Here is a 26,037-nt window from a genome sequence, read left to right as displayed (position 1 = left end):
GAGTGCTAGTCCTCCCTCAAAGAAGCACTGATTGGACAACTCATCTGTGCCATTGAGGCAGTCCCGAGTAACTGAATGCATGTCAACTCGCCCCTGATAGCCCAGAACACCCTTGTGGGGCATTTGCAGAACAGTAAACTGAAGACACTAGGGATTTCCAGCAAAAAAACATTCAAGTAATCTGAAAGTAATTTTAAATTACAAGAAGTTGGCAGATCAGGTAAACACTGTGCCTGCTGCCTGCCAGGATCACACCAGAATTACAGCTAAATTATAGAACAATCAACCTCAAGAATCACCTGAAGACTAGCTTAGCAGAACCCCTATAACTAAGGATATAGAGAAGAGGCCACATCGAGACTGGTAGGAGGGGCAGAGACATGAAACAGGCTGACCCCAAACCCAAGGTAGTGGTTAAACACTAAGAGGGACACCTTGGTTGCAGAGGTCCCCCCGAAGAGGGAGGGGTCCCAACCACACACCAGGCTTCCCAGCCCAGTGGTCCTGTGCCGGGAACATCTGGCAGTGAAAATCAGCTGTTCATCCATCCCAGTGAGACAGAAGGCGATTGGAAACCCAGATGTCCTATTAAAGGGCCTCTGCCAAGACTCCCTCGCTTGCAAACACTCACCTGGGCTCTGGTGGAGGGGCAGCAACTTGAGAGGTGCCAGAAACATATGGGGAAAGACTGAATTGTGTGGCTTAGATGTGAGGGCTGGAGGGAAACCACCATTGTCCCTGTGTGGAACCTGCTTCAGGTGTAGCCTACAGTAGAGTGCCATCTTTTCTATGTTGAACCCTCCCCCAAAGGGCCAAACCTGAGACCACATTGGTCTTGTAAAATCTACTCATGCACACGACCTTGGTGAGGGGCTGAGTCCCTGCCCCACTAAGCTAGTGCTGTATTGCCTGGGATACTCTCGACTTCTGGCAGCCGGCCCCACCCCACAAGCTGCAAAAGCGTTTTACAGCAGCGTACTGCCCGCAGCAGCCATGGGAACTTTTGGTGGCAAGCAGTCAGTCACAGCATGAGCTCTAGCATCTCTTGGGCAGCTTTCGGGCATCTGTGGGCCTGAGGTGAGTGGTGGATAGCCATGGTGTATTCAGGGCATTTCAAAAACTGGTCACAGGCCAGCACTGGTGCAAGCACCAAATCTGCATGAACATTGTATAACAAACCACAGCCTACACCACATGACTCCCTGGAACCCTGCCCTGCCCAGCTAGTTGCTGAATCACTGGGGACACTCTCAACATTTGGTTAACCAGCCTGGTACATGCAACTAAGGAGGCTCTTTCAATGACTGCACCTTACGGGCAGCCAGCAGGTGGCAACAGGACTAGGGGGGCCCTGGGCCTTTTACTCAGCAGCCACAGGCCCAATACTGGTGACAACCAGCCTCAGTTCACAGTAAGGCCACCCCCACAGGCCTCTAGGTCCAGCACAGATAGCAGCAAACAGCATGTAGCTTTGTGGCTCCTACCAGGTAGCCTCAGGCAAGTCACAGGCAAGGCTGAAATTGACTTACATAGGAGCCTATCTAAAGAGACACCAGAAAAAACCACTCAGAGGCCAGCTTCAGATCACACCAGAGCACTACCTGGTTAGCCCCACAAGTGGCACACCCAAAAGGGGGTCTCAATAGGGACAAGAGCCCATAGGGGTCAGTCCCACTTTAAGAGGTCAGCCACCTCACAGCAGCTCATATACTGTGCCAATCTGCACAGCCAGTCAGCCTGGGAAGTCAGTCCCACCCACTGACATGCCAAAAGCAATAAAGGCTGAACTACAACAGGAGAACACACACAACACACTCAAGGGACACTCCTGGAACACACACACAAAGGTGGTCAGGGAGACTGTGCCACTGAACCACACAGGACACCTACTACAAAGGCCATCCCACAGAGACTGAGACATAGCAGACTTACCTAATACATAGAAGCAAACACAGAGAGACAGCCAGAATGAGGAAACAAAGAAACATGTCCCAAATAAAATACCAGGAGAAACCTCCAGAAAAAGAACTAAATGAAATGGAGGCAATCAACCTACCAGAAACAGTTTAAAACACTGGTTATAAGAATGCTTAAGGAACTTAGAACTTCAACAGAGATAGTGAGCATAAAGAAGGACATAGAAACCATAAAAAAGAAACAGAAATAAAGAATACAATTACTGAAATGAAGAATACACTAGAAGGACTCAACAGCAGATTAGATGAAGCAGAGGATCAAATCAGCAATTTAGAAGACAAATTAGCTTACACATCCAATTGTAATAACAATAAGAAAAAAGAATGAAAAACAAGATACTTTAAGGGACTTTTGGGACAACATCAAGTGTAACAATATTCACATCATAAGAGTACCAGAAAAAGGATAAAGGAAAGATGAGATCAAGAACCTATTTGAAGATATAATGATTGAAAATTTCTCTAACCTGGTGAAGGAAATAGACATACAAGCCTAGGAATTAGAGAGAGTCCCAAGCAAGAGGAACCCAAACAGCCTCACACCAGGACACATTATAATTAGAATGGCAAAGGTTAAAGACAAAGCAAGAATCCTAAAAGCAGCAGTATAAAGACAACTAGTTACTTACAAGGGAGCTTCCATAAAATTACCAGCTGATTTCTCAACAGAAGCTTTGCAGGCCAGAAGGGAGTGGCAGGAAATATTCAAAGTGATGAAAAGCAAGGGCCTACAACCAAGATCACTCTACTCAGTAAGGCTATCATTTAAAATTGAGAGATAAAGAGTTTCCCAGACAAGAAAAGCTAAAGGAATTCATTACCACCAAGCCAGTATTACAAGAAATGTTAAAGGATTTCTTTAAGAGGAGGAAGGGGATAAACAAACAAAAGAAGATAAAAAATATGAATAATAAAATGGCAATAACTATGTACATATCCATAATCACTTTAAATGTAAATGTATTAAATACTCCAATCAAAAGACATAGGATAGCTGAATGGATAAGAAAACAAGACCCATGCATATGCTGTCTACAAGAGACCCACTTGAGACTGAAAGACACATATAGACTGAAAGTAAAGAGATGGAAAAAGTATTTCACACTAATGGATATGAGAAAAAAAGCTAGGGTAGCAATACTTAAATCAGACAAAATAGAATAAAATAAAGACTATATTAAGAGAAAAAAGAAGGACATTACATAATAATAAAGGGATCAATACAACAAGAGAACATAACCCTGGAAAATATCTATGAACTCAACATAGGAGCACTTAAATATACAAAACAAATATTGACCAACATAAAGGCAGAGATCAACAGTAACACAATCATAGTGGGGGACTTTGACACCTCACTGATACCAATAGACAGATTTTCCAGACAGAAAATCAACAAGGAAACAGTAGCCTTAAATGTGACACACTAGAGCAGATGTATTTAATTGATATTTTTAGAGCACTTCATCCCAAAGCAGCAGAATATACATTCTTTTAAAGTGCAAATGGAACATTTTCCAAGATAGACCACATGTTAGGCCACAAAACAAGTCTCAGTAAATTTAAGAAGATTGAAATCATATCAAGTGTCTTCTCTGACCACAATGGTGTGAAACTAGAAATCAATTACAAGAAGAAAACTAAAAAACACGCAAACACTTGGAGGCTAAAGAACATGCTACTACATAATGAATGAGTCAACAATGTGATCAGGAAGAAATCAAAAGATACCCTGAGATAAATGAAAATGAAAACACAATGACCCAAAATCTATGGGACACAGCAAAAGCAGTCCTAAAGGGAAATTCATAGCAATACAGGCGTACTTCAAGAAACAAGAAAAATCTCAAATAGTCTAACTTTAGACCTAAGTTAACTGGAAAAAGAATGCCAAACAAAATCCAAAGTGAGTACAAAGAAAGAAATAATAAAGATCAGAGTGGAAATAAATGAAATAGAGGCTAAAAAACAAACAAAAAAGATTAATGCAACTAAGAGCTGGTCTTTTTGAAAAGATAAACAAAATTGGCAAACCTTTAACCAGACTCATCAAGAAAAGACTCATAATAAATAAAATCATAAATGAAAGAGAAGTTAAAACTGACACCACAGAAATAGAAAAAAAATTAAGAAAATACTATGAGTACCTATACACCAACAAATTAAAAAATATGGAATAAATGGATAAATTCCTAGAAGCATACAATCTTCCAAAGCTGAATCTAGAAAAACAAAATCTGAACCACTAATTACTACTAATGAAATCAAATCAGTAATCAACAAGCTCCCAACAAACAAAAGTCCTGGACCAGATAGCTTCACAGGTGAATTTTAGCACACATTCAAAAAAGAATTAACACCTATTGTCTTCAAACTATTACAAAAAATCTAGGAGGAGGGAAGGCTCCCAAGCTCATTTTTCAAGGCCACCATTACCCTGATTCCAAAACCAGACAAAGACATTACAACAAAAGTAGACTATAGGCTGATATCTCTGATGAACATAGATGCAAAAATCTTCAATAAACTGAGCACACCAAATTTGGCATTACATTAAAAAGATCATACACCACAATCAAGTGGGATTAATTTCTGGTATGCAGGTTGGTTCAATATCTGCAAATCAATCAACATGTACAGCACATAAATAAAATGAAAATTAAAAATCATATGGTTATATCAATAGATACAGAAAAGGCTTTGACAAAATCCAGCCTCCATTTATGATAAAAACTCTTAGCAAAGTGGGAATAGAGAGACTATATCTCAACATAATAAAAGCCATATTTGACAAACCAAAAGCTAACATGCAAAAGACCTGTGCTCAGAAAATTATAAGACTCTGAAGAGAGAAATTAAAGAAGATACACATAAATGGAAACATATACCATGCTCATGGATAAGAAGAATTAATGTAGTTAAAATGTCCATACTACCCAAAGCAATCTATAGATCGAGTGCAATCCCTGTCAAAATACCAATGGCATTTTTCACAGTACTAGAACAAATAGTCCTAAAACTTATATGGATCCATGAAAGACCTCAAATAGCCACGGCAATCCTGAGAAAGAAGAACGAAGCTGGAGGTATCATGCTACCTGATATCAAATTATACTACAAGGCTACATTAATCAAAACAGCACGGTATTGGCCGAAAACAGACACATGGATCAAAGGAACAGACTAGAGATCCCAGAAATAAACCCATGTCTATATGGTCAGTTAACCTATGACAAAGAAAGCAAGAATTTACATTGGGGTAAAAACAGTCTATTCAATAAATGGTGCTGGGAAAACAGGACAGATACATGTAAAAAAATGAAACAGAACCACCTTCTTACGCCTTATACAAGCTTAAATTCAAAATGGATTGAAGACTTAAATGTAAGACCTGAAACCATAAAACTCCTAGAAGAAAATATAGGAAGTAAACTCTCAGAAATTCACGCTTCGTAGTATTTTCACTGATATATGCCCTCAGGCAAGGGAAACAAAAAAATAATACATGGGACTACATCAAACTAAAAAGCATTTGCACAGCAAAGGAAACATCAACAAAATGAAAAGACATCCTACTGAATGGGAGAAGATATTTGCCAATGATACATGTGCTAAGGGGTTAATATCCAAAATTATTTATAAAAGACTCATGCAACTCAACACCAAAGAACAAACAATTCAATTGAAAACGGCAGAGGACCTGAATAGACATTTCTCCAAAGAGGACACAGAGTTGGACAATAGACATATAAAAAGATGTTCAGTGTCACTAGTCATCAGGGAAATGCACATCAAAACCACAATGAGATACCACCTCACCACTGTCAGAATGGCTATCATCAATAAATCACTAAACAAGTGTTGGTGGGATGTGGAGAAAAGGAAACCCTAATACACTGTTGGTTGGTGGGATTGCAAATTGGTGCAGCCACAATGGAAAACAGTTTGGAGGTTCCTGAAAAAATTAAAAATAGAACTACCCTATGATCCAAAGAAATCCAAAACACTAATTCAAAAAGATATATGCACCCCTATGTTTACTGAAGCGGTATTCACAACAGCCAAGATATGGAAACAACCAAAATGCCCATCAATCGACGACTGGATAAAGAAAATGTGGTACATTTTAAAAAATGGAGTATTACTCTGACATAAAAATAAATGAAATTTTACCATTTGCATCAATATGAATGGACCTAGAGGATATTATGCTAAGTGAAATAAGTCAGACTGAGAAAGACAAATACCATATGATCTCACTTATATGTAGAATCTAAGGAACAGAAAAAATGAACAGAAAACAGAAATAGACTCATATTATAGATACAGAGAACAAACTTATGGTTGCTAGAAGGGAGGGGGGTTGGTTGAGGAGATGGGTGAGAAAGGTGAAGGGATTAGGAAGTACAAATTGGTAGTTACAAAATCGTCATGGGGATGTGAAGAACAATATGGAAAATACAGTCAAAAATATTGTAAAAACTATATATAGTGTCAGATAGGTACTAAATTAATAGGGAGGATCACTTCATAAATTATATAAATGCCTAACCACTACACTGTACAGCTGCGACTAATATAAAATAATGTTGAATGTCAGTTATAATTTAAAACATATAGTCACGGAGTATAAAGTACAGTATAGGGAATATAGTCAATGGTAGTGTAATAGCTATGTACAGTGTCAGATGGGAAATAGACTTCTTGGGGTTATCACTTTGTGAGGTGTGTAAATATTTAATCACTATGTTGTCTTGTACACCTGAAACTAATAATAAAAATAAATAAATAATACAATAAAAATTTTTAAAGGAAAAGAAATAAGGTGTATAATGTATTTGAAGGAGCAGAGTCACTAAATACAGTTGCACAGGTTGCTCACTGCCCAACTCTGTGCCATGGAGGTCTTGGACCTAAGCAACTAAGGATGGAATTGCCATCACATCTTCCTCAATTTTGTCGAGAGAGAGAGAGAGAGAGAGAGAGAGAGAGAGAGAGAGAGAGAGAGAGAGAGAGAGAGAGAAAGAGCTTCCTTCCCTAGTTCTAATTTAGAAAATCCCTGGGGAGTTCTCTGGACCAGCTTCCATCAATTGCCTACAGAATGATGATTTTGTTTTCACTAAAAGCAGTTCTCCAAAAGAATGGGATATTCTGCTCAGAGAAAAGGAGGGGTGCTAACTAGTCAAGACAAATAGATAGCCTGCACTCTGGGAAAATATGTCATTTTTTTCCAATGTTTTATTTTGAAATAATTCCAAACTCATCAAAGAGTTGCAAGAACAGCACAAAATATGCCAGTATGTCTAACAAATCAAATATGCCAGTTGTTAACATTTTGCCATATTTGCGCACTCCCCCTCCCCGCCCCCCCGCCAAATATGTGTAAGTTTTTCTGAACTATTTGTGAGTAAATTGTACTGTTTATCCCTAAATATTTCACTGAATATTTTTTATGATCAAAGACATCCCTTATATAAATATCATATAACAAATATCACATTCAGATCATTTAACATTGAAGCTATACTATTGCCTAATATACCGTCCAAATGTCCCAGTAATGCCCTTTATAACAACTTTTCCTCTTAATCCAGGATAACACACTACAGTTAGGTCTTGTGACTCTTTAGTCTCCTTTGCTTTGGGACAGTTTTTCAACCTTTTTTGGCATTGAGCACACTGACATTTTTGAAGAGTATGGGCCAGATATTTTATAGAATACCCCTCATTTTGGGTTTGTCTTGTGGTTTCTCATGATTAGATCTAGTGATGTATTTTTGGCAGGAATGCTACCCAGTGGTAAGCTGGAGCCAGCTAGTACCAGCTATGAGAGCCGATTCTCACATCTCTTCCCAACGCCACGTTCTGTGATGTATTGGTAGCTTGAAATCAGCCATGGTGGGCGTGTTTACACCATGGAAATCAACAAATGCTACAAATCAGGGCCCTCTCCTACCCCCCACATTTCTGGTTGTGAAGCGTCTACATTTACCAGCATAGTATCTAGGTGAGGTTATGTTCTCAGTACACACCATCAGAAGGCATGTGATAGTCTATCCAATCATTGGTGATAGTTCCTTGGTTAAGACAGTATCTGCCACGTTTCACCATTGAAGAGTTACCATTTTCCACTTTGTAGTTAATTTTCCCCTGTGGAGAGATCCCTTGAGATTCTGTAAATATCCTGTCCTGCTTCTCATCTAACATTCACCCAATAGTTTTATTTATTGAAGACTATTGCCTGAATCAGTTAGCAGTATGATTGTTGCAAGTGGTAATTTTCTATCTCATTTCTTCTATATTTATTTGTTGGTGTTCTACGAGTTAATAGTTTTATAGACTTAAAACTCTAAAATAGGTAGGTAATTAGTAATAGACGTGGATACAAACTGAAGTCTCCCACAGTTTGTCAAGTAGTTCCAAATCCTAAGTATTTGTGACCAGGTTATGAATGCCCATCACTATAGTGCAGAACAAGATTTCATGGAGAACTGCGTCAATACAGAAAAAGCAGAATGAGTCTTCAGAAAGAGTTTTCCCATTCTACTATAAGTGTGTGTGTTTGATGATGACATACTGTCCCACTAACGGTGGAGGTGGCATTTGGAGTCATTTTTCCAGTCTTAACCTCATTCCAGTTTGTACTAAAGCATACCTTTGGGAGACTCCTCGTGAGATATTTATACTGGAGTCGTAGCAAGTTAACTAGTGCATGGCAGAGTGGAAAGCACTGGACAGGGAGTGCAGAGTCAACATCTGCTATGGGATTGGGTAGTACACTTCATGTCCCTGGCCCTCAGTTCCATCATCTGTAAAATAATAGGAGTCACATTTTCACTCAATTCGCTCTCAGCTTCTCAAACTTCCTTTTATTCTGTTCTCCTACTTGGGAAGCACAATCTGAGACTTCACCTCATTAGCACGATGTCTTGATCAATTGAGCCAACAAGCAAAGGACAAAAATAAGATGTCCAGCATGGAGGCTGAACCCAGTGACCTAGTGATTGAAGCCATAATCCAGTTAACTTAACCGTGGTGGTAGCACCAGACTCGATACTGTTTCATATTACCTCTGTGCATTCAGCCGCATCATCTGACTGACTCTGCTTCTCTTTGTTTATCCTTGACAGTCCTGTAAACCCACTGAAGGATCCTATTACCTCTCTCTTTGAGGAGATCTGTTTCTCGAGGGTTAGCCTGCCTAGTACCTATAAGGTTACCTCTGTTACCATGGTTGTAGGTAAAAGAAATGTTCTCTCTTAGGGCAGACTGCAGTTTCTAAAGAACTTTTGCACTTCAGGCATGAAATTCTAGAGTTCTGTATAAGTCTTAATTAAATTTCACCATGAGAAATTGCTGAGAACCAGGCCAATAGTAGTATTCCTGGTTGATCCATTGTTAGGTGAACTCCATGCATACGTCAGGCAACTTTGACATCATTATTGGAAGTCAAAATATTTTGCCTTGGATTTCCAGAACAGTGGTTAACTGGAAGGTGAGGTGAGGACTGAGGTATATGGAAGAGTGTGGGCTCTGCCAGGTTAGACATTCTCCTCTCTCACTGGGTTTTGATGGGCCCACCCGCAGCCCTACCATCACCTGCCTGCACCAGAACTGTGCTGGGGACACTTCTGTAGGTGAAAAAGTCCACAGGTGAGTTGCGTATTTGCCTCCCCACTCTTCTGGAGCTGTCTGAGCCGGGTGCTTTTCATGCTTCAGTTCCACATTTCAGTGTTTTAAATATTTAATGACCCTTCCAAGTTAGAGAATTACTTGGCAGCGTCCTTAAGAGTATTTGTTTGACGTCTTTTTATCTGCTGAACTTCCATTTACTAAATTGAAAAGTTGGTGTCTCAAATATTGTTTGGATGATTCACCTAATGTTCTGATGAAGCAAAGGGGGTCTTGGGGTGTCAGAGGAGTTGGCAAATATTTTCAATATATTTCATTCAGCTTTAGTTATTTTAATACATAAAATAGTCCACTTTTTCTCTTCTCTGAGATTTCAAGACAAATTTGACTTTAACTTTGAGTTTGGGCCTAATTTCAAACTCAAAGATGGTTTTGAGTTTCCCCTCCTTTCCCCCCTCCCTCTGCACGAGGTTCTTTTACCTTGAAAATAAGGACTTGAACCTTTCTAACATCTAAGCTCGATCAACCCTCACCTTAACTGTCGGCTCAACGGGTTAACTGCTGCATCATCTTTCAGTGGGTCAGAAAACCACTGTCTCTTGCCTGAAAGACAGAGGGCAATTGATTCCTACCATCAACCTGGCTTCTCTTTGATTATATAATCTGTTGCTAGAGATTATAGGCGAGCTTTGAATTCCAAGGCTCTGGGCCTGTCAGCTTTTGAAGCAAAAAACTTGGAAGCAGATCCGCTGCATTGGGTTTCAGAAGGGACACTTAGATATTGGTGAATGAAATTATTTTCTTTTCATTTTGTAATATAAGAGAAACATGGATAATTATCACTGCTGACATTGTAATGGCCTGGGTTTTTGGTTTATTTTATCTTAAGGCTTTAGTTTAGTTTGTTTTGTTTTATTTTTTGAGAACCCCAGTGAAATTGCTGGGGAACCTGAGAGAAAAGCATAATCTTGTCAGAAATCCTCACTGAGCTAACTGCTTCTGTAATCCTACTTAGTGTGCATTTATTCTAAAACTACTTAATGACTCACTATTGATGCTCTTGGTCTAACTAGAAAACTCTCCAGCCTGGATTCAACAGGTAGAAGGAGAAAGAAACTCGGAGTGCAGGGCAATTTCCAGCCCCACGAGTTTCCTGTTATTAAACAGTGTGCACTTTCACATACTAATTACACAGGACTCAGACCAGGGGTGGGTTAAGTGGAATTATTTTTGTGTCTGTTTATGCTTATAAGCTAGAATATCACCAAAAATCTTTTTTAAATAAAGATCTCTCTAAACCATTTAGTTTTGCAATTTATTACATAATGTAGTAACAGTATCACTACATTTAACAAAATAAATGAAGACATGTGTGAGTATTATCGATAGAAACAATCTCTCTTCCACACACACTTGTGCATGCCAACCAGGCTACTGAAAAAGTATCCCTATTAACCGAGGCCCAGAACTCCTATTTTTCTTTGGGATCTTGAAGGATAAAAAAAAAAAAAACACAGTGGAAAAATGATAAATTAGAGCTCATCAAATTTCAATATAAAGCAACAGAATTTTAGTCTTTGAAGCATTTGCTGTAACTGCTTTTTAAGGCTTTACATTTTATCTGTAATGGTAGAGATATTAATTCAATAATGTATCATTGACACAGATGTGAATTTGTAGTTTTAATAATATTAGCATTGTGTGTATACCAAAATAACCATGCTATGACACAGAGAATTAATCGAAGGAAGTCTGCAGAGTTTACAAATGAACTTGTAGAGTTAAAAATTATTCATTTAGAAGTTGTCTCAATTTTCAGCCTCAAAGTCATTCATGTTCCTTCCAGAATCGTGCTCTCTAAACAAATTCTCTACAGCTAATTAACACACACACACACACTCACAATGCGGCTTCCCCTTAACCCTGGATGTGTCTCTCCACGCCCCCCTCCCTTTCTTCGGCAATGGTATGATCTGCATTTGATCCTAAACTGGAGGTGCCAAGCTGTGACAGCTTCCCCAACTCCACAGCCATTTGCTGCAACCTGGGGCGGCCTGTGTTCACTGATGCTTTCCGTTTCCACCCACAGGGCCAAATCGAAGTGGACAGCGAAACCGTCTTCAAGTTAGCCGCGTTTGTTTTGCAGGTAAGAACTAACCAGCTGCCTTTTATCTGCTTCTTTTTGTTAGTTTTTATCAACTGCCTGCAACTCTGAAACTTTTGCACGGGCCAGTAGCTGCGGACTTTTTAGCCAGTTGGTTGTTTGCCAATGAAAAGTGTTACCACCGTTTTCTGTTTTAGCATAGTTTGCATGAGCTGTAGTGTGATAGTGCATGTTTCAAAGAAAAATGAAATTTAGACTGCTCTCAGGGAAGAGTAAGAGCATATTCCTGGAAAAGACCTCTGGGTACTTGAATTTAGAAGAGAGCAGTTGTTACAACAGCTATAATTTTCATTTAAATTTAGTAACTTCTGTATACATTTTCTTGAGGCTGAGTTAAAGACGCTCATTCTTAGAGGCACTGGTCCTGAAAAACCAAGTGTGTTCCACGCTGGCTTCAAAAGAGTAAACAAGTAGCATGTGTTGACTTACCTGTGTCATGGTTTAAAAGGTCTGTATGCAGACTAAAAAGTGTGCCACTCTACTAGACAAGCATTTATCACATGGTCTGAGAAACATAAAAGGATAAATAATCATCTGTGCTTTTCCAGATATATGTAGTTGTCTCTTCTGTTAAGAAGAATAAAAATTTCATGGATACTAGTGTTTTCTTGACGATGCCACATTCTTCCTCAGGGTCGGAGGGAAAGTATTTCTCCTGTACATTCTTCCAAACAAATTTCAGGAACGTTAAGAGGGGGAAATGATCAAGAGTAAAATCATTTAGCTTAATTAACAAATACAAATCAATCATCTCTCTCTTTTTTTTTTTATTTCAGGAAGCCAAAGGGGATTATACCAGGTAAAAGCATTCCTTTTCTGATATTACTATGCAAAATAACCCTAGCTGAATCTTTTCATGCTGTTTTAAATAACAATGAAAAATCAAAAGAAAGTAGATCCCAAGGCTAGAGACTGAGATCGCTTCCCTCTTCAAATAGAGACCTATTCTTTTTGTGAATAAATCCGGGAACGAAGCTTTCTTACAAGTTTTCAATCCAGAGTGACAGGGAATTGTAAGCAGAAGCTCTCCAAATTTCTGTTTTCAGTCATCTGTTAACACGATGAAGAAATCTATAAAAAGTTAATGGTAGCCTGTGATGATTTTTTAAAAACTTATAATAATCCTGTGTTTGCAGAGTTATGCCATAAACACAAAAAGATGAAATCCATCAGCTGCCTAGTTACTCAAGGGATTAATAGGGGCTTTCTCTTTTGCAGCTGCCCTAAAGGGGCCTCACCTTTCAAACACTTGACCTAACAGTTGTATTGTTGCCACCAAGACACTTGCTTGTTCTAACTGCCTAACTGGCCACATCATCAGAGAGTGTTTATATTTGAATTCCCCCTCTACCTGCTCTAGTCTGTCCTTTTACTGCAATAGCTGTAGTTGGAGCAGTGGAAACAGTTAAAGGAGAAAAGGCTTCCTATTAGGAGCAGCTCACAGCTAGTGACCCATTGAAAGGCTAGTCTCGACCACGTTAATGTTCGACTGCTGCTAAACTTTACCCGGAGATTATTTACAGGTCAGCTAGTCCTCAGTTCCAGCCAAGTCTTTGAATAGTGTGCTGCTTAACGGCCTGATAACCAAATAATGCCTTCCAAGCTTGAAAACTTCTAGTCCCAGAGCAACACTTCACTTCAGAACCTCCAAGCACTCCCCTCGTCTCCTGTTCAGTTGGTAGAATGACTGGGGAGTCCCCTTAACACGCAGAGATCCACTCATCACACGCTCCTGTTAGCTCCATTTTGTGCTATATTATTTTTTAAATGTTTTAGGTTCGGAAATATGTTTGAAGGAATCATAAATATCAATAATCACCATTTTTTAAAAGAAAATGTCGGGAGATAAAAGGAGGATAAATTACTTTCTAGAGCATTAAGATCAAGAAGTGCTGCGTTCTCCTGTTGTCTGTCCTGGAGAAGCCATATTTCCTAGGAAGACGAGATATGCAAGGAATGCCACCAGGGAGGGGCTGAGTCTGAAGTTGATTTACAAATGAGGGCTTCAGAGCCAAAAGCCCGCACTCTGCAGTCTGTGTCCTGCGGACCCTTCCTCCCTTACTTTCTCCCAGTCAAGCGTGCAATAGACACCCTCTGAGGCTCATTTCCTCATCAGGAAAATGGCACCTACCCCCAGGACTGCTGTGAGAGTAAATGTATGTAAACCTTACCCAGGGCAGTATCTGGCATGTAGCAAGCTCTCGCTACACTTTGACTATTATCATTAATTATTATAGTGTCATTATTGCCCTCATCAGTATCATTATTCCGTCCCATCTCTTGGCAACTTCTGAAGAGGCTTTGGAACCAAGAGGACTCTGAAGAAGCCATGATAACGTGTTAGGGGACAGAACAGGAGACATAGGCTGATTCCACAAACTTTCCTCAGGGAAGATCAATAGCCTGTGGCAGAAGAAGTCTTAAAAGAGACATTCGTTTGGTAGTCCAGCTTTTTTAGCCCTAAGACTTCAAGGTTGGTGAGTTAGTCTGGCCAAGCCCAAACCAACCCTTTTTCTTAACTTCTGCTTGTTCCCGGTGGATTCCTGAGTGATTATCAGGCTGAAGTGGGGGACACTTTTAAAATTGTTTAAACCATGCTGAATAGTAAAAGGAGCATAGGATTGGGAATAAAAAAACTAGGAACGTGACCTGAGTGAGCCAATTGTCCTCTCTGGGCCTCAGTTTCCTCATCTATAAATTGGGATTAATGAAAATAGCAACATTACAGGATGGTTTTGAGGAGGTGAATGATGTGGAAGGACTTTGTAACTTGTTTTACAAGCATTAGTTATTGCTGATGAGGGTGAAATAAAAGGATATGTGAACTTTTGTCATTGGGTTTACAATGAAGCAAAATTTTGGTTGCTACCACCCCCTCCCTATCAGATCTTCTCCTTCCCTGAATGGAAAGGATATTTTTTTTTTCTCCGAAGTCTTGTTATAAAACTAATTTAAGAAAACCAGCAAAATAAAATACTACAATGCAATGTTATATAGTGATTAGAGCAAAGAGAATAGAACCAGACAGCCTCACTCAAATCCGACGTCTGCCGTTTGTTACCTGTGTAATCTCAAACAAGTTATTTAAATTCTCCAGGCCTCAGTTTCCTTATCTGTAATGTAGGACTTACATTAATAGTCTATACCCCATAGGATTGCTATGAGGATTCAATGAATTAATATTTACAAAGTGTTTAGAATAGACAGTCCCTGCAAGCACCACTTTAATCTTCCATCAAATTGATCGACATGATTTACCACCCCCCAGCTGTTTCAAATATAAATTGTTTCTCATTCTTTTTGCTAATATAAATACTGCTGTGGTGAACAACTTTGTGTAGTTGGGATCGTGGTATCTGTCAAAGTATGTGTGTGTGTTGTTTGTTTGAAAGCTTTCTATGATATTTAATAGGTCCATTCCTGATTTCATTCAATTCCCACCATAATGGTTATCATCACCATTTAACAAATTCATAGATGAAAACTTTAGGCCTAACGAGACGTTGTCACATAGCCAGTGAGTTCCCAGGTCTGTTCTGACTCCATTGCGTGCCACCTGCACATACGCCCCAGTTTTCTTCCCAAGACATACATTCGATCATCATTGCTGACTTCCAACAACTTACAGTTTTCATTGCACAGATACCTACCCTCCAATACCCTAACCTGGCATTCAAGGCTCTACTTAATTTGCATGACACATTTTCATTTCTGTACTCTACTCTTCACATTCCTTAAGACCTGTTTATGCCTCCCTTCTCTTTTCTCCACATGCCCTGTACACTTTTGCCTTAATGGCTTCGCTCAACTCTTCTTCCTAGAATGCCTTTAGAAACAACAATCCTCCCCTTCTTACTTTGCTTCCTGCCATGTTTCCTTAAGAGTATTTTACGTTAACATGATCATAACCAGTAGGAAACCTTGCTCTCTGAAATTTAATTAAAGAAGTGGAATGGGGACTTACAGTTTCTTTAAATAGTTGACAGTCTGAATTTCCAAGTCAGCCCTTAAGCTGCAAAGATAACAAGCTACTTGGGTAACACAATGCAGACAAATACAGAGAATTCCTGAAAGCTGACTAGGCAAGGAGTCAAGGCTTTGTCACTGAGCCAGCCACAAATGAGTCTGTAACAGCAAAGCATTTCTTCCTTCCTTCCTTCCTTCTTTCCTTCCTTCCTTCCCTCCCTCCCTTCCTCCCTCTCTCTTTCTTTCTTCCTTTCTTCCAAACATCCTGAAAGATGGAAGTTACCAAGTAACTACCGTGTTTCCCCAAAAGTAAGACCTAACCGGAAAATAAGCCCTAGCATGATTTTTCAAGATGACATCCCCTGAACATAAGCCCTAATGCATCTTTTGGAGCAAAAATTAATGTAAGACCTGGTCTTGTTTCTGGGGAAACACTGTATGTGATTAGGGCACTTGTACTTATAAGAAAAATGAGTGGCTACAATTGACAATTCAGGGCTGGGTTAAAATGAGAGTATATTGTCACCCAGCTTCAAATGGGAAAGAATAATTCACAACGTACGGCTGTGCTTCAAAGTGCAGCTATTTTCCCATGGGAAAGGAAATTCTCTGGATGTCCTAAAAGTAGTTAATGATTGGGGGAATGGGGATCAAAGACTTCTCCCCCTAGTCCTTATACCTCTGGAGCACTTAAAGCTCTAAAATATCGTTCCATTTCCAGGGCCTTTAAAATCAGTAGCAGTAATAACGACAGCAGCTCCCAGGGCCAGGTGCTGTGCTGAGTCCATACTCGCATAAATGGGGAGGCCGTCATGGAGGCAGAACTCTGGTGTTGCACTTGAGCGGGTTTAAATGCAGGGACAGCCGCTGCTCTGTAACTGTGGGTAACTAACCTCTCTGGAATTCAGTTTCTTTGTCTCAGTAAATATTATGTGGCATTGTTACTGATATTATTATTATATGTTTAATATTTCCTACCAACGCTGTGACAATAGGCACTATTAGCATCCCCATTTTATAGATAGGGAACCTGAGCTTTGGAGCGGGTAAGTAGTTTACTGTCTAAGTCACATAGCTAGAGTGGCAGAATTAGGACTCAGGAGTCACCATTTACCACTCAGGAGTCTCCATGTTTGTATTCCAACACAAACTTGTAAGAATGATTACCTTCCTTGCTGGCAGAATAAAGAAACCTGACTTAATAGAAGATGAACGTTTCTGTCTTGTTTCAGGCCAGCACTTTAATGAATCAGCAAAATGCTATTGTGAAAAGGTTGTTGAGAAGTGGCTTTTCTCCCTAAGGAATGACTCTATTTTAAGGTTTGACTTGAAGATACAGATACGTTATTTTGTAAATCAGTTCAGTGCATTCATATTTTATTTATTTTTAATGATTTGTAAACACTTCTAAGTGTTAGACTGTTTTCCATATTTTACATCCATTACCTCATTTATCATCATCTTCACCTTGTGAAGTTGGTGTAAGATTGCCCCCACAATACAAGTGAGATTAAAAAAATATATGAGGCATTATACCTCTATTACCATATCATGGTTTAACATTTTCCAATGGCTTGGCCAGAAGTTAAGAGTTACTGTGAAAAAAAATTATGGTGAAAAAACAAACAAGATAAAAACAAATAGGGAACCATAAACAAATGAGTATGGGGAATACCTAGTTAAAAATGAAAAAGTTCAAGTTTTTTCAGTAAGTTTCCAGTCTCCTCATGTGCGTGGTGAATCTCCAAGAAGACACATCAGCAGTGTTTCCCACACTCATTTTTCCCTGATGTGTGAGCATCTTGCCAAACCAGTGTTCTATGGAATTCACTTTGCAAAGTGTGGGTTTATTTAGTTGCTAAAAGCTCAGTATTAAAATGCATTCACGAGGTAAGCAATTTGGAGAAGTCTGCTCTTTGAACTCCTGCCAGATTCACTGCTCCCCTGGACTTTAATTCCAGGGTAATCATTCATCAAGTTCTGAACTTGCTTTTCTGAATAGCCCTGAGTTTGGAATCATTCGTCCCCTACAATATGCACTTTTTCATCTGCTCTAAGCATAGAATGTCAGGGTTGCCTCAGATCATGCATCTGAAGCCCCATTTTATATCTGATGGACCGAGGAGTGACATAGCCATGACAATTCAGGTAGATAAGAGCAGACCTGCTCAGTCCCAGGTCTCCTGAACTAGGTCAGATTTACTGTTTGCACTTACACCTGTGTAAAGAGGCCCACACGGACCCTTGCTGTCTTTGATAAAAGGTGGTGAGAGACAGAAGGCAGTGGACTGCTCCGTGGTAAGTGGTGTTATCAGTGGAGTGGTCCCAAGTCTAATATTAGTTACTTGAGGAGACAGCTTAAGAGTGAGAGGGCAGGAAATAAGCACTTGCTCAGCAGTGCCCTGGGAATACTTTGGCTTTTTCTCGCTGCTCAATGCCATTCGTTCTTGAAGAGCAAATACCTACAGTGTGGGAGACACTGGGCCAAGCAAGGGCTACGATGGACGCAGGCTGAGTTTCCCGTCCTCCTTTTGCTCCTGAGCCACAGTCATTCTACATCCTTTATAGGAGACATTGAGGAAGAGTATGGGGTCTGGATTTGAAAGCGAATTTCAGGCAAGCCCACCTCATCTGCTGGTTTCAAGCCATCTGAACTTAAGGTCCCTTTTCTTTAAGCAGTTTGTTGCAAGGATTGAATGAGATAAAGCACTTTGCGGGGTTCCTGGTACAGAATGGAGACTCATACATGGGAGTTTGCTTCCACTTTCTACTGGGTCCCATCTATTATAGTGAGGCATGTTTTTTTGTTTTTGGTTTTTATGTTTTTACCATTTTAACCATTTTTAAGTGTGTAGTTCAGTGAAATTAAGTACATTCACATTGTTTTGCAACTGTCACCCCCATCATTCTCCAAAACTTTTCCACTTATGAAACTGAAACTCTGCCTATTAAACAATAATATCTCCCCTCCTTCCCCAGCCTCTGGCAACCACCACTCTACTTTCTGTCTATAGTAATTTGCCTTTTCTAGGTACTTCACATAAGTGAAATCATACAGTACTTATCTTTTTGTGATTGGCTTATTTCACTTAGCATAATGCCCTCAAGGTTAATCCTTGTTGTCCTGTGTGTCAGAATTTCCTATATTTTAAGGCTGAATAATATTCCATTGTATGGATAAACCACACTTTATTAATCCATCCATCCATGGATGGACACTTTGGTTACTTCCACATTTTTGCCTTTTAAGAATAATGCTGCTATGAATAAGGGTATGCAAATATCTCTTTACGTCCCTGATTTCAGTTCTTTGGGGAAGAGAGATGTATTTTTTAAGAAGAGTCCCTGGCTTCCAGGTACTTAATTATATTCCACCATTGATTGGAGTGTGAGTGGGGTGAGGGCATAAGAATGTAACATGGATATCAATCCTTATTCTAAATCATCAGATCTTATCTATCAAAAGCAGTACTGAAGGAGTCCAGTACTTACATTAAAAATATTGTTGTAGGTGAATGTTTATTAACATGGAAAGATGATTACAATATATGAAGTGGAAAAAAAAAACAAAATAATATTCCATTCTTTAAAATATATATATACCAATAAATTCAAACACATGATACATATATAAAAACTGCTCTGTAAGTTATAGTATAATGCAGTGGCCTCTAAAATTTTTTTGTTCATATAGCCCCATTTATTCTCAATATATGTGTTTTATTTATTTGTTTGTTTATTTATTTATACAATTATACACATGTAGAACTATACCAACGTAATGTATTCACAAAAGAGTAACACATCAAAATGAATGAGATAGAGTAACATGTTCAAAGGAATGGATAAAAATAAATATCAGAAGTTCTAATATTTTCTGTCACCATACATAATTACATATTGTTTTTCTTGTGGTGAGAACATTTAAGATCTACCCTCTTAGTAACTTTCAAATATGTGATACAGTATTATCGTGCTTTGCACACTGCCTGGTTTGTGGTAGGGGCAGAAAAAAAGTAAGCTATTTTTATTGTTGTCATGACTAACAGTTGTCTCAGGGTGGTGGGAATAGAAATGTTTATACTTTTTCTTCTTCTTGGCATGTCAGTGTGTTTTCATGTATCAGCAAAGAAAATATAGTGCTTTTGTCAGAATTTTTTATATGTCATTTTTTATTGTTTAAAAACTCAGAGCTTAGCACAGTGACTTACAGCTCTTCTACACTGAGTCCTCTTTGAAAATGAATGTAAGAGTTGTGGAATACTACTACTCACTTTGCCTAATGGAACTTCCCAAACCAAGGCTGAAAGCCTTTCCCTGCCACCCCAGAGCAGTGAGCCTGTGGTCCCCACAAAGTGGGGAAGGCTGGCTCCCAGAGGCTTGTGTGCCTTTGTGAACAGGCTCATTCAGTTCTGGGCCCAAGTGTCCGAGGCTGGGCAGGCAGAAAGGAAGCAATTAAGACAGTGGAAACCTACCAGGGAAAAAGCTGTGGGCCGCTCTGACTTCGTGGGCGTGTGACCTGTGCAGTCACACGGGTCCCCCAGTTAGAAGGGCTTCATGCTTGGTTTGATGCTCTTCTGTCACCAAATAATTCTTAATGAGTTTTTAACAAAGGGTTTCGCATTTTCTTTTTTCTCTGGGCCTTGCAAATTGTGCGGCTGATCCTGGCTATCAAATCTATAAGAAGGCCTGGATGTTGAATGGATCATTAAAAGAAGAGGTCCTATTGTAGGTGTCTAAACAGGAGTTCCATTGGGAAAAGTGGAACCACAGAGAATTCTTCATTCCAGGTTTTTGCACATAGGCCTAAGAACATTTTGGCCCTTTCTGATTCCAGTACCCATGGTCTTCCAGGTCTGAGGCATGGAGAGTAACATAACCTCCACCTCATAGGGCTGTTGTGAAAATCAAGAGAGAAAATGCACGTGAAGGAGCTAGAACAGTGCCTGGCACCTGGAATACTCTTTTCTAAAAGCTTCCTAAATATTCAGTCCCTTGGTCCTTGTATCAACTCTATGAACTAGGCAGTATTATTATCATTTTACACATGAGGAAATTGAGGCCCAGACAAGTTGAGTAACTTGCCCAAGTCACACAGCTGGTAAGATGTGGAGCTGGGATTTGAACCCAGGCCATCTGATGGCAGAGCTCATGTTCTCACTTCACCACAATGCACACTGTTTTTACTAATATCTACTAGGTGCCAAATATTCTTACATATTTTATATCATTTTCTCCTCAAATTGTACCTGTTGAGATCCTCGTTCTACCGATGTGGAAACTGAGGCCTGGTAATCAAGATCACATTTCTGTTCCACATATGGTTGTCGAAACTTAGAACAGAGACATTACCGAGGCAGGAATCAGGAGAACCTGTAGGAGGAGCTGTCATGCCCTGTGTTGGTCTCTGGGACCCTACAAGAACCCTATGGCTATAATAGCTCCTCTCCTTAACTTCCTCTTCCCCACTAAAAAAGCACTCCCTTCTTTATCTTTGGGACTTGCTCGTAGCTCACCATGGCTGCACATAGCAGACTGCAGCACTTTCTTTTTCCCAAATAAATAATTTTTGATGATGGATTATCCGATCGACGTTTAGTTTATAGTTGATGTGGTAGACCTTGGAGGTGAACCCATATCCTCTGAATTTCCACTCTGCCTTTCCACTTGTTAATTCCTCAAAAACGAATCCAAAAGATGTTTAATGGTACCTACTGGACTGAGTTGATAATGCAAATGCAGTTCAGTTAGACTTTGGGGAGCTCCTGGACCCACATGCCAGAGGATTCTGCACAGCTTGTTTCTGGCAGCAATGTATTGTCTTCCTCATTGGCTCAGACGTCAGAGTCACGCTGGGTTCCAACCCTAGCTCAACCCTGAGGAGCTGTGTAGACTTTGGAAAGTCTCATCATCTCTTTAAGTCTCAGTTTTTCCATCTGTAAAATGGGGGTGGTAATCTTACCTGTGGAAAAGGGTTGTTGTGTGGATTATGTAAAATAACCCATGTCATGTTCTTAGTTCAGTGCCTACTATGTTGTAAGTATTCCAAACTCTTACATCTTTAGACAGCCACTAACAGAACAGTGAGGATGAAATCCTGTACAGGAAGTAAGTCTCTTGACCTATTTGTGTTCTCAGTTTTTTTCTCTAGGAGTGAGCCAATCCATTACACCCATTGCTGCTACTTGGTACTAAAATGAAACGGTTTAGTTCAGCTTTTCATATAGTGGCTGGCTAAGACACTTGCATGTTTGGTGTTTGGTATGAATAGAAAGTAGCATGACATGAACTTCTTCCATTCCTCAAAGTGCAAATGATCCAGAGTCTACCTGAGCTAAGAGATGGCATTTGGGGTGATGACTTCTACATCCCCTCACTGATACAGATTTCAGTGTTTTTGGTTTAGTTCAAGAAACACTGAGTGACACCATAACACGTGTTCAGGCTATCATCTGCGTGGTTAATCCAGTTCTATGTGATCAGGAAGCACACACGGAGTCACACATGCAGGAAGAAGGGGTAAGGCATTGGGGCTTTAAGTTGACCATAAATAATTTTCACTTGTCTAGTAGGAAATTTCCCAGCAGAGGAATAGATTTCTTTGACTTTACATTCTTTTGTAGGAAAACATTCTCTGATTGTGTTTTCTTCCATGTGCCCTGTTTTCTAACTCTAGATTTGTGTAAGAGATAATTTTTTTTTAATTATGGTAAAATACACATAACATAAATTTTACCATCGTAACCATTTTTTAGTGTATAGTTCAGTAGTGTTAAATATATTAACATTGTTGTGCAACCCATCTCCAGAGCTCTTCACCTTACAAAACTGAAACTCAATGCCCGTTAAACAATTCCTTCTTCCCCCTCAGCTTCTGTAATTATTATAGAATCACATTCTACTTTCTGTCTCCATAAATTTGTAAACTATTTTTATTTTAAATATTTACAGATTTTCTTGTTAACCTGCACCTCAGCGTAAGTCATTCTTTGGATTGTGTTCCTTCTAAAAGAGTTGAAGTTTCAAAGTAAACACAATTGGAAGGCTCAGTGAGCTGGCTAATGTTTAGAAAATGCTCTCATCACATTTTCATTATTATTAGAAATTCTTTAGACTTAAAAAAATAGTTTGACAGTTGATCCCTATCAAGCATGCAGATGGACAGAGTAATTTGTCCTTTGTTACAAGGTAGGCCACAGAAAAAAAATTAATGACAAAGGAATTCTACCTGAGAGGATGCTGTATTTCCTTGAACACAAGAAGCTTTCTTGCATCTTTGCAAAAGTACAGCGATAAGGAGGGTCTGACACAAACTCCTTAGATTGGTCATGGTGTCAGAAGAGCAAGTTTCAAGGCTAAACTTCCACCAGTTACTGTTGATCTGTCGAGCAAATCCTAAAAGTGCTTACACCTAGGTCCTGGCAAGTTGCTTTCAAATATTTTTTCCCATGTGATTTATTACCAAACCTTAAGGTTGCCAGATTTACACACACACACACACACACACACACACACACAAAAGCATGTGTATATATATATATATATATATATATATATATATATATATATATATATGATCGCCACTTAAATTTGAATTTCAGATAAACACCAAGTAATTTTATTTTAGTATAAGTATGTTCTAAATATTTAAACTGGCAACTCTAACCTAGATAACCCCAGTGAGGATTCTTAGTAGTAGTAATAATCTGATCTGAGAGTGATAGAAATACAATGTTTAGTAAAACCTTTGGTTTGACATACAATCAGAAAAGAAAGAACACATTTACAGAACATAGGCAGGTGTCTTCACAGAAGTCTATCGTCATCAGCCCAAGACATGTCACTATCCCTATTTTTCTAATGAGGAAAGCAAGTCTCACAAAGATTAGGTAACGCCACGAAACTTCCAAATTTGGAGACCTGGGACCGAATCCAGTTCTAAGGCCAAACCCTACTACTTCAAATCACAGGTCTAGGGCCAGCGGGTTGATTGGTCTGTTGATTTGTTTCTAAGTACGTGAAGCTTTTTTGTAGCCTGTGTCTAAATCCTGGCTGTAGCCTGCATCTAAACCCAAGTACCAGCTACATTTCCTTTTCTATAAATTAGATATAACACCTCCTTCTAGATTCGCTCTGAGGATTGAATGAATTCCTATGAGTAAAATGGCAAGCACTTGTCTGCCACACAGCACTTGCCCAGGAAAGTCTCCTTGAAGTCCTGTGAAGGAGCTGAGCCATCTGAGGGAGCTGGGGACCCCAGGCAGCCTAGAAATGTGTGCTCACATTGAACCCCAGTGATGGAGTTTCACGAAGAGGCCAGGAGAATGGCTTATATTTCAGTTCTCAGTGTCCATTCTGTAAATGACTACAACCTGCTTTGGCTTGAGATATGATCAAGAAATGTTTAAAAGGGTGGGGAGGAAATTCCAAGAATGGAAAGACCTGTGCTTTGGGAGAGGAAGAGAGGGAGGGGGGAGAGGTCTAGCCCAGCGAGCATGGCTTTTCCGGCCCCTCCCCCCTTCCTCTCTCTCCTCTCCACCCCAGCTTTCCAATTCCCACCTCCCCTTCCTCCTCTTTGACTGCTGCTGTTCTGACCTGGAGTCCCCAGAACCAGTCCACCAACCACTACTCCTCCAGATTTAGCACCACCTTACCTCAGGGCCTTAGGTAAGTCTTCACACACCGGTGGGTCTCCCTCCGCAGCTATGAACTCACAGGTTGGACCAGATGAACTCTGCTTGCTTAACCCGCTGGCTGGGTTTTGGTTTGGTGGGATGGGAAGTGTGGAGGGCAGTTCTTTTTAGCTATTATGAAACTACCTCAGTCTATAAGCAGTTTTATTAAACTAATTATTTGCAATAATCAGCAGCATTAGACATTGAGTGGATTTGAGCCCTAGCTTTCTACCTTTGCTTATGATTGACTGTGAAGGAAAGTTACAGCTTTTTCCTGCTTTCTCCATCTGGTGCCAGACCTTGGTATCCTGTGACAGATAACTCATCAGGGGCAGAGATCTCAACGATGAATTTTTGGAGTCAGTATAAAAAGCTGGGCATCAGGAATGCCTCTGTGTTTAAGGGGCCTGTGTTGGGTTGTTGGGTTTCTCACCCTAAGTGAGACTCAGGAGAATTTGGATGCCTTGTTTTAAAATTGTGCTGAAAATGATTGGGGTCTGATTTTGTAGCTCTTTAAAAAAAACAAAACACTAAATTTACTATCTTTGCTATTAGGGGACAATTATAGACTAGTCATTTTAGTTTGGTTCAAGAAACACTGAATGATAACACATATTCAGTCTTGTCTGTGTTCAGATCTCTTAGGTGGTTTAATCCACATTAATCTAGTTTTAAAAAGCAGCCTGTCCTCACCCCCCAAAAAAAGCATTTTAATAGGATCCATCAGTGTCCACTGTAATTACAAATTCTGAAGCTCCAAGTTAAGCTGAGCAGTGTCTTCTCCTTCCTCCTCACCCACTCCTCCATTTAGGAATCCCCGTGGAGTTAGGCAAAGTGGTTAAATAAAGCACAGATTTGGAGTCACAGCTGCTACTTTCTTGTTTGTGAGTTTAAATTAATCTGCCTTAAATCTCAGTTTTCACATCTGTGAAATGGGGATGCTGGTGATAATAGCATAATATGTCCTTAAAGAGAGGGTTAGCCCAGTCTCTGCCACCTAGTAATGCCCAGTGAGTGTGAGCTGTGTTTCAAAGCATTGATTGGGGGGACCAAATAGCAGTGCTCCTTTTGCATCACTGTTGGTCAGCCTCCAGTAGTCTCCCAAAACTCGCCCCCTAGGCTGTCCTCAGTCTCCTGACTTTCTTTCCTATTTTAAATTATTGATCACTCTCTCTTCTTGAAAATCTCCCTGTGTTCTCTGGTGTGTTTATTCTATCATTCTGTTGCAGTGGTTCTCAAACCATTTGTTAAATACATTGCTGGGTCCTACCTTCAGCCCCTCCAATTCTATAGGTCTGGGGTAGGGCCTGAGAATCTGCATTCCTAACAAGTTCTCAGATAAAACAGGTACTGCTGGTCAGGGGACAGTGATAACAGTTGACTTTTGAACAACATGGGGTTAGGGGCACCGATGCTATACCCACGCAGTTGAAGATTTGAGTATAACTTGACTCCCCAGAAACTTAACTACTCTCAGTATCCAGGGGGTATTGGTTCCAAAACACCTCCCACCCCCATAGCTACCAAAATCTGTGGATGCTCAAGTCTCTTAAATAAAGTGGCGTAGAACAATAATGCAGTCCATTCTCTGCATCCATGGACGAAAACAGTATTTAATGAAAAA

The 26,037-nt window shown here is 39.8% G+C and overlaps 1 protein-coding gene across 10 annotated transcripts in view; it reads left to right on the top strand.

Annotated features, from left to right (window-relative positions):
- Positions 1-26,037, top strand: part of FRMD4B (FERM domain containing 4B) — a 382,714-nt gene that overhangs the window by 304,546 nt on the left and 52,131 nt on the right. For 8 of the 10 annotated variants that reach the window (XM_019711733.3, XM_019711729.3, XM_019711732.3 and 5 more), the window contains 2 exons: positions 11,698-11,754; positions 12,549-12,571. In XM_019711733.3, coding sequence (XP_019567292.3) covers positions 11,698-11,754; positions 12,549-12,571 — 80 coding nt within the window. Of the gene's footprint in view, positions 1-11,496; positions 11,575-11,697; positions 11,755-12,548; positions 12,572-26,037 lie in introns of those variants that run through there. The other 2 variants (XM_019711736.3, XM_074313269.2) reach the window with 2 other exon arrangements.

This window comes from Rhinolophus sinicus, chromosome 5 (assembly GCF_057876585.1).
Source record: "Rhinolophus sinicus isolate RSI-liver-muscle chromosome 5, RSI-T2T, whole genome shotgun sequence".
Lineage (NCBI taxonomy): Eukaryota > Metazoa > Chordata > Mammalia > Chiroptera > Rhinolophidae > Rhinolophus > Rhinolophus sinicus.
The sequence above is the reverse complement of the archived record's forward strand: the minus strand, read 5'-3'. Positions and strand labels throughout refer to the sequence as shown.